Below are 12,752 nucleotides of genomic sequence, written 5' to 3'. Positions count from 1 at the left end.
TCTCATGAGTTTTTGGCTAATAAACTTGTTAATAATACCCATTTCAGTTTTGGTTTCTTTGTGCTGTCCTTCAGTAATGATGGTGATAGATAAATAGAAACAAATTTTCTGATTTTAATAACAAAATTAGTTGTCAATGAGAATTTCGTGTTGGATTGAAATATTGCTGGTTTGAGTCCAGGATATGCGCCAACTAAACATATTCTCTAGAAATAAGAGTTTTTTTCTGCAAAGTAAATTCTCAATTTTAACTAATTTCATAGTTATTTTGGAAATTTTGTTGTTAAAATCAACTAATTCAAAAACAGTAATACGAATTAGGCGCAGAGCTAATTTCGGTCGTTCCGTGATGCAAATAACACTACACTCGAATGAATAGGTCACGGTTTGCTAGTATTTGATAAATGACTGTATCTGAAAACCGATGATTTGAGAAGGAGAAGGAGTTGAAAACAGGCGAAAGAAATACTTTACCGCTGCGATACCACGTAAAACTTCTAGCGCTCTTCTGATTAAATGACACTTCTGTGTCAGCATCATCAACGCAGAATTGAATGAAAATAAACTTTCTCGTTGGAAAGAAAACGAAGCATTTCCCTGCTGGATTGCATACGGAACTTTGTTCATCAGTAGGTTGTCACCGTTGGTTGAATTTTATGGAATCAAAAAAATTCAACAAATGTTTTGACAAGCTCATTTAGAAGCGGGCATATCATATTCGATTTCCAACCGGGTGTGAATTTTTTCCCGAGAGGCGTGCCAACACTTTCAACCATTTCAAAATAAACAAGAACGAAAAAAGGGAAAATTCTGAGAAGTATGATTTTATCATGCGAAATGATTAGTATTTACATTAAGCGTCATGATATTTCTCACTACATGTATATAAATTTAATTTAAAAAATAGGTACTGTTGGGAACGGGTATAGCGTGATGGGTAAGTCGATACTTTTCACGCAGCTCGCCTGGTTTCGATTCCCAACTCCGCACATAATGTCAGAAAGTTTTTTCTGCCCCGAAGAGGCGAATGACTTTAAGGTTAAAACCCCTATAACCAACAAATACTGTGAATAGGTACTGTAGTATAGAATCGCAATAAACATTTTGAATTCACTATAATTTTGTATTAATAATAGAGTTAAGTTGAAAAACATGTGATATAAATTAATTCAAAAATTATAAATGTTTCTATCTCGTTTTCTATTACGAGTTACAAGTTAATTTATTCGTTTAACAAATGTAGACTATAGACAATAGATTCACAATATTTAAACATTTTTTTAAACATAGATATATTATTCATTGTTACTACGATTAGGCTTTTGATTTATTTTATTGTTGAATCGACCAACTTTGTCCAGAAAGCAAGCAAAAATTTGCTTTATTCCAAATAACAGCGCATCAATGATTTGAAAGGATTATTTTTGACACAATAGTGATTTTGGGGTTTGTTCAAATGCTCATAATTTTCATTGACTTGTTTTAGTCTTGATAAGACGTAAAGCCGCCTTGAACTAGTTTTTTTATTTGATCGGTATCTAACGAGGGAAACAGATTAGAAATGACATGCGAATACAACTATGTACTGAAAACCACAAAAAAGCTACCACCGATATGGGACTCGAACCCGTAGCTAGCTCTTATCCGGGGAAGTTGTTTTGTCAATTAAACTACCCTGCATGTGAAAGCACATGAAGAAACAGCCTAGCTGAGTCAATTACCCAATAGTGTCTTTAAAACGAGCGTAAGGTTGATGCTGCGGAGATAGCATTTTTTGACTTCATCATAATTGCAGAAGTGCATTTCAAAGCCCCCGGGTTGGCGGTTCAATGCATAGGGCGCTGGTCTTACAAGCCAGTTGTCGTATGTTCGAGCCCCGACCTGGAAGGATTCTTAGTGTCAGTAGGATCCATAGTACTAGCAATGCAATGATTATGTACACTAAGAATCGGCTGCGAAGTCTGTTGAAACAGAAAGGCCAAATTCCACAAAAGGAATGTAATGCCAGGACTTTGCTTTTTGCATTTCAAAGCCAGACCATCGACCATGCTGCATCGACCGAAACAAGTAGTAATCGGAAGGAGCAATATTTGGGCTACACGGTGTGTAGTGTGCTACTTAACTTTTTGATTTACGGGCCTCATTCCATAAATTTTCGACTGGAAGATTCACGAATGTCTTTGATTTGGGTAGAAATATCACTCTACCTCATTCGAAAAAGTGCATGGTAACATAGTTCAGCACAGCGAGTTTCAAGTAACCTGCTTCCATTCCTTAATACATTTTTGATATGGAACACATCTTTATTTGTTATATAGGGGTGCAAATCAGAAACTCAAGGAAAAATACATGTAGAAATGTGATCAGGTTTTAAACACTTACAGCTCAGTATATTTTGTATCAATTATTAATATTATTTCATTATTTGATTGGAAATATTTCTAAGATTCGATTTGAATGTATCAAGCTACGTATTTTCAATTATAAATGATTGAAATTTTGATTAGTAGCGAGCAGTGTCCTATTTTGACTGCTAAAAATCTCCGGTATATCGAAGTTCCCTGCCATAGACGAAGGTTTTGAAGAAGTGAGCGATATATCAAAGGGAAAGCATCGCTCTGATTGGTCAATCGATGCAAAAGCGAAGCTGTTGGAAGCACGCGAATCTATAAATAGATGCGAAATTATAGCTAACGTTTCAGTCCTACTCCTAGCATGCTAGAGGTAGGTTGTTGCTAGACAGCAAGACAAAAACGTGCCATAGAACGATTTGAAGCTTTAATTGGTATGCTCTGATCTTGTGATCACCTGAGAAATTGACCACTTCCCAGGGTAAATGAGTGCTTAAGATTAATTTCTAATTTATATAAGATGAACTCGATTGATAATGACAAAAAGTTTATCGCTTCAACGAAATCGCAGAATGGTAGTAATGGTAGAGAAACGCTATAAAAATAACTGCTTGCATACAAAACTTGAACACAAGCTTGACGAAGAGAAGCTTAACTATGAAAATCGTATTGCAAGTATGTACAAAGATATAATTGCATACATTTGGGATATTGATGTAATATCATCGGTTATAAAACATAAAACATGTTCGGTGTTGGTTCTGAATCAAGATCAATCTAATGTCGTTTTCGTTTTTAAATTGTACTACACCGGTGCAGTGCTACACCATGGCATGAATAAACGAACAAAAATGATGAAAACATAAACCGTAACCCTTGACTACAATAAACGATTCCATTGCACAGAGCTACACCGAACTTTTGATGACTGCTACACTAGTGGTATCGGTGCAGAAAAAGTGTAGCACTGGTGTAGTGCAATTAATAAAAAGGAACGGTTGCCTTGTTCCACATCAAGTGCTCGAACAACCTTATGGGGCTGATCCTTGTAGTTTTATCCTTGGTTTTTGAAATAGTTGGCGTGGAAAATATTTCATAATTCGTGAATTATTTATAGGACAAGAAGACGATATTTTGTTTCTAACAGGCAGAATAAGGTCAATTTTTGCAGCAATTAACAGAATTACGTAACAATTTCTTGTATAAGTTATTTTAGTATTTAAAAACCAAAACAGATTTAATGTGTTAAATATTAGGCCTCTACCCAAAGAAATATTATTTTTGAAAATCGGTCACAACAAATTATGTCGAATGACAAATTTTAACTTTAATGTTTTACTTCTTAATTTGTTTTGCCTAGCATTCGCGCGTGATTTAGCATTGGACAAAAACAATAGTCTACATATATGAACCTATAATGACAAAACAAAGGTTTTCACATTTTTTATCCTCTTCAAACTCCCTCCTTTCTTTTCATTCCCTGCAAGTCTGTAATCATCGGACAGAATATAAGACCATACAAGAATTCGTAATTTTTCATCACGGCAACGCTTGGCCTCTTGTTGCAGCTTGGATAAAAAAAAATCGTATAACAACAGATGTGAAATTTTGCCTCATCTGCTGTATAATATAGATATAGTGTCATTCGACCACCGATTGTTTCGAATTGAGAACCTTTTTTTATCACAATATGCTTCATTTCATTTTATGATAAATAAACCCAGTCGATTTCTTTCTTAGACTTAACATTGTTATTGAACACTAATTATATAAATCGGCAACTCAAGTAGAGTGAACTATGAGTTCATTTAGCGGTCAACTATGAGTCGAACTACCTAGCACTAATGAGTCGATGGTGAAACACGAATGAAAGTACATACAAAACTATTACACTGTAAGCTTAGCTTAGTTGACCACCCGTGAGTTTTCCGTGATTAATCAGTAACCAGTTGATATTGCATATTGAACCAAATGCATGATACTTGGGAAGTAGTTGATCATGCCTAAACTGACTTAGAACATTTACGGATCAATAACGTAGATGGCCATGCCAATGCACAGTGGTCCGAAACGGGAAATTAGCGTGACAAAAATATTTTCACTATTAAATATTAGTTTTTTGTAGTTGGTGTCTTCACAAAAGTTGTTTGTAATCAATGGGCGCTCCTTTTTATGAAAAATGTTGCTAGGATGGTCCTAGATTGGAATCTGAAATCTAACTTTCTTAATTGAACTCAAAAATGATTTTATTGTAAATAAAGTCGTAGGAAATTTTATTTTGAGCATGTCTCATTTCTCGGAAGGACAATGTATGGAACACTTGTAGAACTAATTTGATACTATTATTTTGCTGAAGGAAGTATGTTGATACGTTAAGGCGCTTAAAAGTTATGCAATGTTTTTTAGTTTTTTGAAGGTATTTTTAAAAATAATTAAAAGAAGTTAAAAAAATAACACCCTCCCAATTTTCTCTTAAACTTTTACTTATATTATGACCTTTCAGGAACCGCATAGGATACAGTTTTATCGATCTGGCATCTAATGAATATTGATATTTGAAGCTTGACTAGTTTTTGATGAAAAAATAATCATAACTTTTTACTGGTAGCTCATATGAAAAAGCTTGGTTGTTCAAAATTGTGCACAATGATTAGTACAACAACTCTTCTGAAGACAACTTTTCCGTAGAACATTTCACAAAAAAGTTAGAACAAAAAAAATGAATTTTTAGGAGCCACCCTAATTTTGTTCGGGAAAATTGATGTAAATCGATCAAATGAAAAGCTGGTTTTTTCAGCAAAGTTGCTCAAAATAAAATTTCCTACAACGTTATTTACAATAAAATCATTTTTGAGTTCAATTAAGAAAGTTAGATTTCAGATTTCAATCTAGGACCATCCTAGCAACATTTTTCATCAAAAGGGGCGCCCATTGATTACAAACAACTTTTGTGAAGACACCAACTACAAAAAACTAATATTTAATAGTGAAAATATTTTTGTCACGCTAATTTCTAGTTTCGGACCATAGTGCAATGCAGGTAAATATGGGAAAGGAAGGAATGTTAGTTCAACACTTGTTGAAATTCCGAGAAATTCTCTGCATCATCACAAGTGTCACGGGAGCGATTTGGTGTTGGTGAACTAAAAAACTGATCGGCATTTATCTTGGTAGAAAATGTGATCTATTTATTTCGGAGAAATATAGAAAAAGTTCTTTAGGAGAATAAAAATACCAGTATTTAAAATAATCTTGTTTGTTTAACGAAGAGATAGTTTCGTAAAATAGAGCAAACAAGAAATGAAACATAGAAAAAATTGGTTGCTGAAATTAGGTTAAGACACCCGCATTTGTGGTCATAACGGCATGGAAGTAGAAACCCAGTGGATCTACTCTTGGCTACATTTTTTTGCCGCCGGATTCCACACGGTCTCCGGGCTGATTCTGTCCAGAGCAATATAATAATCACTATCAATCTTCCAGTGAACCCCAGCATCTTGTAAAAACTATTACGTTGTAACCTAAAAACTCATTAAAATTTTTCGATTACAAAACCAGTAAAGATTGTTTTAAGTTATTGAGAATTTCAACATGATTTTCTTTCAACGTTCCTTTTTTCGATTCATGATGTTTCATTTCCTAAAATTCAATGGCCATGGCAAAGTAGATTAGCTAATTCGATACTGGGTCACAACAGCCAACACATGCAGCCATAAAGAGCGAAAACTTTTCGCGGAAATGCTTTCAACCATTCAACGTATCAAGCGAAACATGAAACGAATCTATAACCAATCTTGTTTATTTCTCGCTTCCAGTGGCATGGTTCACCTTTGACTCGGTGCTCAGCGGTGGACCCTGTTCGGGAATGAGCTTCTCCAATGACAACCGAACTGTTTCGGCTGACGGGTGGGAGCACAGGGTAGCCCTCGGATCGGTTGGCTTCTCGCGGGGTGTACACTACTGGGAGTTCACCATCGACAAATACACCGCCGACACTGATCCCGCCTTCGGTATTGCTCGGATTGATGTAGCGCGCGATAAAATGCTCGGTAAGTTATTGCGAGTGACCCGTGCTGGCACGGCTCTCGTTTCGACCTCATCTAATTCCGATTTCATTCATTTTCCAACACATCAGGTAAGGACGATAAGGGCTTCGCGATGTACATCGATCGGCAGCGGTCATGGTTCCAGCACAATTCCGTACACGAGCGGCGTGTCGAGGGTGGAATCTCCTCTGGCAGCACTATCGGTGTGTTGTTGGATCTCGAACGCCACACGCTGCACTTCATCGTCAACGAGATGCCGCAGGGTTCGGTCGCTTTTCGCGATCTCTATGGTGTCTTCTATCCGGCCGTTAGTGTTAATCGTGGCGTCACACTGACACTTCACACCAGCTTGGATGCACCGCATATGGACTACCACTGAGACGGTGCCGGCAAGCGAAAACACGAGTATGAGGAGGCGTGTCGAGCATGCGAATCATTTGAGCTTTCTTTAATTTAAATTTTATTCAAATTATTTTGCAACTCCTCGCATAGTTCGTCACAAGCCAACTGCAGCCACAAGCAACACAGTTCCACCTCCTCCATCGGGAGCACTTCACGTTTTATTGCTGGAGTGATGCTAAGCTAAGATAATTCAACAAACAGCAGCCATTCGGGCGGACGACGGGCGTAGTTTTCGTCAGAGAAGAATGCAGATGAAGGAAGAAAAGAAAAACATAATCATGCTTTTGCAATTTATAATGTACAAACAAGGCTTAGAGTTATACAGAAACTAAAGAAATATACCGTACTGTTTGGGGAAAACACACCGATCAGAATAGCATCGATCGTTAACGGACTCGATTACACTGGAATGAGCAATCCAAACCCGAAGTATTACCTTATATCTTCATCGAATTCTAACGTTTTTTTTTTGTAACCGTGATTCAGTTGACTATACAAACATAGCTAATTTTTATAGACTTTTGAGTGAACTAAATTACATTTCCTGTCCGGTAAGGCGTTTTGCCTGGCTACCCCGTAAATAGCAATTCCGAAGTTTTGCTCATTTATCGATAACCTAATAAGGTAAGGATTGCACACAGGGAAACAGCCACATCCGTTGCCGTTACCTCAACACTAATAGACATGTTTTCTGATGGCAATCATCAGCCAGGCTAAGCCACGAACACACGATGAGTTGTTCAACCCCCGTGTTGTCTTCATTATATCCACGGTTCTTCGCATCGTTAGCGATAGAAAACATCATTCTGTGGATTGAATGGAGAATTTGCTATTTTCCACTCTGAACCAGCGTCAACTTCGATGGCAATGCAGCGGTTTTATTCAATCTCGATAGATTGTTACTCGTTCTTGGCTCACTCCATCCGGCTTCTCTTTGACAAATGTGGTCCCATTAAGCTTAATTATCCTCCTTTGGGGTTTGGAGTTGAGATTGCTGCTCCTGCTGTTTCTGATCGATATCCGATTTTATCCAATTTATGTAATTTATGCTGTGAATTGGGTGTACCCAAAGAATAAATAGATCGGAATCTGAACTTAACAGAAAATAATTAAATGCATTCATCCAACATGAATTACTATTCGAAGCAAATCTACTGTAAATATTACATCAAGAATTAGCTATTGCTTTCGAGAGCATTTAATTTCTAAAAACCCTACACTCCAAGCGACACAGTGATTAGTTCGTTACGTATTCAATTTACCACCCCATCCTATTTATTTTAACACATAAATACTATATAGATAATGGTACAGTATTGATTAAGTCGCAAGTCGAATGCTATTGTGCACAGCACAAAAGAACAGAGCACAATTCATCATCATCAGGTTAAGCGTCACAGTTCGTATATCTATATAGTTTTAGAATAGGTGAAATCAACTAATTAAACTGCATTTGAGTGGTTCTGCCTGATACACAACACGTACTTTGCACAGTTCAACAAATTAGTTCCTTCATTCAGCGCAGATAATTCCTAAAACACATTAGTGAATTAGTGATTCCAAAGCATTTTTAGGTAAAGTGAAAATATGAGGATTATGGTGACAGTCAAACAAGAGACCTGCGAATGAAATGTTGACCGAATCGTCAGTCGAATCGAGCTAGAAATGACACCGGAATAATCAGCTCAAAATGTTTGCTCAGCTTTCCGAACAAATCGAATGGTATTTTGGCAGCAGTACACCTAACAAAGGCTTAATAGGCTTTGGTTAGATGAAACACGTGATGCATTTGCCAATAACGAGCTTGATACAGAAGTAGCACTTTGAAAGAGTCATTGATTTTAGGAAAACACTTTATAATCAACTAATTGACGTTGGAACAGTTGCTATGCTTGCAAAAGTAATCCATCTATGGTAATTGGCACAGCACATGTTTTATAGTCGGTATCAATTACGATTCTCCATTTAACAAGTCCTAATTGCGATACGAAGAAGACAGAGGAATATCCTTTCGATTGAACTATTTCATCATGTTGTAGGCAATTATTGACCATTGATGAAGCTTACGAGAATAGTTAATTTAATATCTTTACCTACCGACATGTCGAACAATCAACCTGGTACTTATCACATAACGAGGAATCAATAACTCAAAATCGTCTACACAAGGGAATAGTCGTTTTTTTATTTTTATTTAATCTATGGATCATGAATTTTAGCTCATTTCACATAACAGTTGGCATCTACATTGGATGGTAAGATGATTGTCACTTGTGCGTCGATGCCACATTTATTTTGAGTCGATAATACAGGTTGTACCATTTAAAATCCGCACACACAAAATTCGTTCTCAAAATTCGAATTTTTATCCGATTATTGCCAAATTCGTAGAAAGAAAAATGAAACATTTTAAGTTAGTTTTGGTATTATTTATTTAATTTATCCCGCCATTACATTCGAATGCGCGAACCATGGCCTTAGCCTCAGTTTGTTGCATATTAACCCACGCGTTCTTAATTTCGTACTCATTTGCACTACTTTACACTGCTTTAGAAGGTGCTCTTTATGATGGCCCAGCATTTTTTCCGAAGTGTTTGAGAGGTTCAGATTTTTCGGAATGGAATCGACATAATTCGCCTTATACCTTTCGAGCACGTCTTCCCGTGTAGTGGCATGATGCCAAATCCAAACACAAATACGCCGAACCGTCTTACAGTTGGCAAAAACTTTAATGTTTGAAAGTTCCCTTTTTATTAGCTTTCCATCGATATATTTGTATTTTTTTACTATCAAATATGAACTTTGCGCTGCCGGCTAACGTTTCAAATGTTTATTTCATCATCTTCAGAGTAGAACGTCCCACAATATGCTTCGTCAAGTAGGGTATGGTAGCTTAAAATGGTATCTGTGGATTGGCAAAAAGTTCCGAAGTCATCGTTTGAATGTTTTGACAATAGATATTTTACAATATGTGTGATTTCCAAGAATTCTTATGGAAGTAGGCTAGTGTAATATGTTGTCACTTCACAAACAGTTGCCAAAGCCTAGCATAAAAATATATGAATTATGTAATATAAACAATGTAATGAAATTCTCCAGATATATCTTGAAATCAATTTCACACTGATATTGCTTGAATTGAGAACATGAAATGAATACGCAGCCCAAAAACCTATTCCTTGAATTCTCGATAAGATTCTTGATAGCATCGCTTGCAATATTTTGTTATGTGAATGCGTCAAATCTAATGCTAAGAGATTTGAAAAAATCTGTTGTCACTGTTAGGTGAACTACACACGTTTTTGACGATATAATTACTAGCGAGAGACATAAAAAATACATAGAGAAATCTTCGCTTGAAATATGAGAATCTTGCAATGCAATCATAAAGTTGTGACTTCGAGTTTTGCTTCTATAATACATATCGTGACATTATTCCCGGTAAACAATATATTTTAGATTTAAGACGACGAATTGCTCAAATTGCTAGCTATATATGTTTGAAATTTTATTAAAATGACCACCATAAACGCTATGCCTATGTTCAGACTATAATAACTTGATCATATACTTAGTTTCAAACCTGGGACGTGATATTCCGAAGTCATCGTTTGAGTGTTTTGATAATAGTGTCAATTTTTTGTGTTTTCACTTTAAAAACAGTTTTCAAAGCCTAGCATGAAAATATATAAATTTTGTAATATAAAGAATGAAATGAAATTGTTTGGAAACCAATTTGATATTTGAAATTCACTCTGATATTGCTTGAATTAGGGACATGAAATGAATATGCAACCCAAAAATAAACACTCTTCCTTGAATTCTTGATAGCATCAATGGCAATATTTTGTTATGTGAATGCGAAAATCTAATGCTGATAGATTTTAAAAAGTTGAACAGCGCACGTTTTTGTCGATATGATTACTAGCAAGAGACATAAAAATACGTAGAAAAATCTTGGCTTGAAACATGAGAATTTAGCAATGCAATCATAAAGCTATGCATCTATATCTTGACAATATTCCTGATAAACAGTCTATTTCAGTATTAAGACGATTGTTCAAAATTACTCAAATTGTTTGCTATACATTTCAAATTTAATTGAAATAACCAGCACAATTTATGTTCTATAATATGACATGGTTTCATATACTTTGCTTTAAATCTGAGTCATGATATTCATTGTCGACTGTTTCGAACAATAGAGAAAAAGCATGTAAGGCGCAGAAATGCGCAGAGTGGTACAGAGATTTTCAAAAAGTAGAAAGAAAAGCTACAAAAGCAATCAAAACGTAGAGATAAAGTACTACAAAATGAGTGAGCAGTTACAGCAGTTTCCTACCCATTTGAAGCTCTAGATACAAAGCATTGTCTTTACGCCATACATTATATATGGAAGAAAAAAATAAATCTCACAGCACCCCACTTCAAAAAGTTCTGGAGAGTTTATTTCACATTCTACAATTTTCAAATTTTGAACTAAGATTCTTGATTTCATGGGAAATTTAATAGGAAGAATGTTTCATATGAATAAAACAAATTTGTTGTAGGTTTCTTTCAAATACACCTTTCCTCGAGTACAAATCGCTGGCCAAATAAAATCATTGGCTTGATTCCTAACTTTTTTTTCGATGGCGCGATGCGACAGATCCTCCTTCTGAACGTACTCCGGCGAAACTTTGTCGGGTACGCAGGGTTCTTTCGTCGACATTTTAAAAATTTATGCCCACCTGATTGATGTAATCAACTCACACAGTGTAAATAAAAAAAATTCTAATACCTTTCTATAGAGAAAGGCAAAAATCGCAAAATTTCAATCAACTTTACCCAACCGTTACAACGGATCAAAGGTTAAAACAATTTGAGTGTGTGCGGATTTTAAACGGTACACCCTTTAATGCTCATTCCACTTTCCGATAACAGTGACCTGAAACAACAAAGCGGACACAAACATATGCTAATTAGTTCAACTGGTGTCATGATTCACAAGCATGTGCAGGCGATAATTCTTATTGTAATTATCATCATCATCATAATCGCCATTAATGTAATTCATATTCGATTTATGAAATAAAACTAGTTGTTCCGTGATGTTTTTGTACATTTGTAAATTAAAAGTAAATTATTGCCACAATCTGCTAGCACATAATAATTTTATAACGCCAAACAAATAATATTGAATGATTAATACACGTTTAGCATAAAAGAGTCAACACGTATGTAGAAGTAGTCGATTGTATTGCAATAACATTCACTGTGTGTGTTTGGTAACAAACAATAAATGCACATAAATGAACTACTAACTGGGGTCGACTAACGCCCACTGACACGACGAATCCGGCATTCCAGAGTATGACAATTTTGCAAATCAGAAAAATACAGGTAACTTCCTATACTATAGGTTTTAAACATGTCTTCAACAACTGTGCGCCATATTAACTGAACAGTAGGCGACGATTTAGGGTGTAGTAATGTAATGTTTATAATAAGCTTCCGATAATTGTAGTCCGATTAAATTTTAACTGCCCGGAATTCAACCTAGCAGCTGGTGGAAGTGGACACGATGCTAACTATTATTACGAAATAAATAATAATTTATTATGAGACTAAACTTATTATGGTATCGAAAAACAGAATTCTGCATTAACGAGAGACGATTGTAGCTCATCATTCTATCAAATTATATAAAAAGAACAGTTTATATCTACCGTTTTCCTGTAAAGTAGTGTACAATGTCACATTCCAAAACAGTAAATTGATTTTCAACAAAGCATTCGCCTTGAAGTTCTTCCCACATCCAACATTTGTAACAATTCAGGTTTCTTTCATATGAGTTTTTGACTTTTCTCACTTGGAAAGGCTAAGTAATCGGTGTGAAAACAAATTTTTGAACCGAGCCTGCAACGCCTAGTGTTATATACTATTCGAATCAGTTCGAAGAAATCGTAAAATG

General features: G+C 35.7%; 1 protein-coding gene across 2 annotated transcripts in view; it reads left to right on the top strand.

The window, feature by feature from the left end:
* The window catches only part of LOC131426981 (E3 ubiquitin-protein ligase TRIM9), a 284,818-nt gene extending 272,318 nt beyond the window's left edge, over positions 1-12,500 (top strand). For both annotated transcript variants that reach the window (XM_058589833.1, XM_058589832.1), the window contains 2 exons: positions 6,167-6,400; positions 6,487-12,500. In XM_058589833.1, the coding sequence (XP_058445816.1) occupies positions 6,167-6,400; positions 6,487-6,776 (524 nt within the window). In that variant the 3' untranslated portion in view covers positions 6,777-12,500. The remainder of the gene's footprint in view (positions 1-6,166; positions 6,401-6,486) is intronic.
* Positions 12,501-12,752: the final 252 nt, after the last annotated feature.

This window comes from Malaya genurostris, chromosome 2 (genome assembly GCF_030247185.1).
Source record: "Malaya genurostris strain Urasoe2022 chromosome 2, Malgen_1.1, whole genome shotgun sequence".
NCBI lineage: Eukaryota > Metazoa > Arthropoda > Insecta > Diptera > Culicidae > Malaya > Malaya genurostris.
This window is presented reverse-complemented; position numbering and strand designations above follow the sequence as displayed.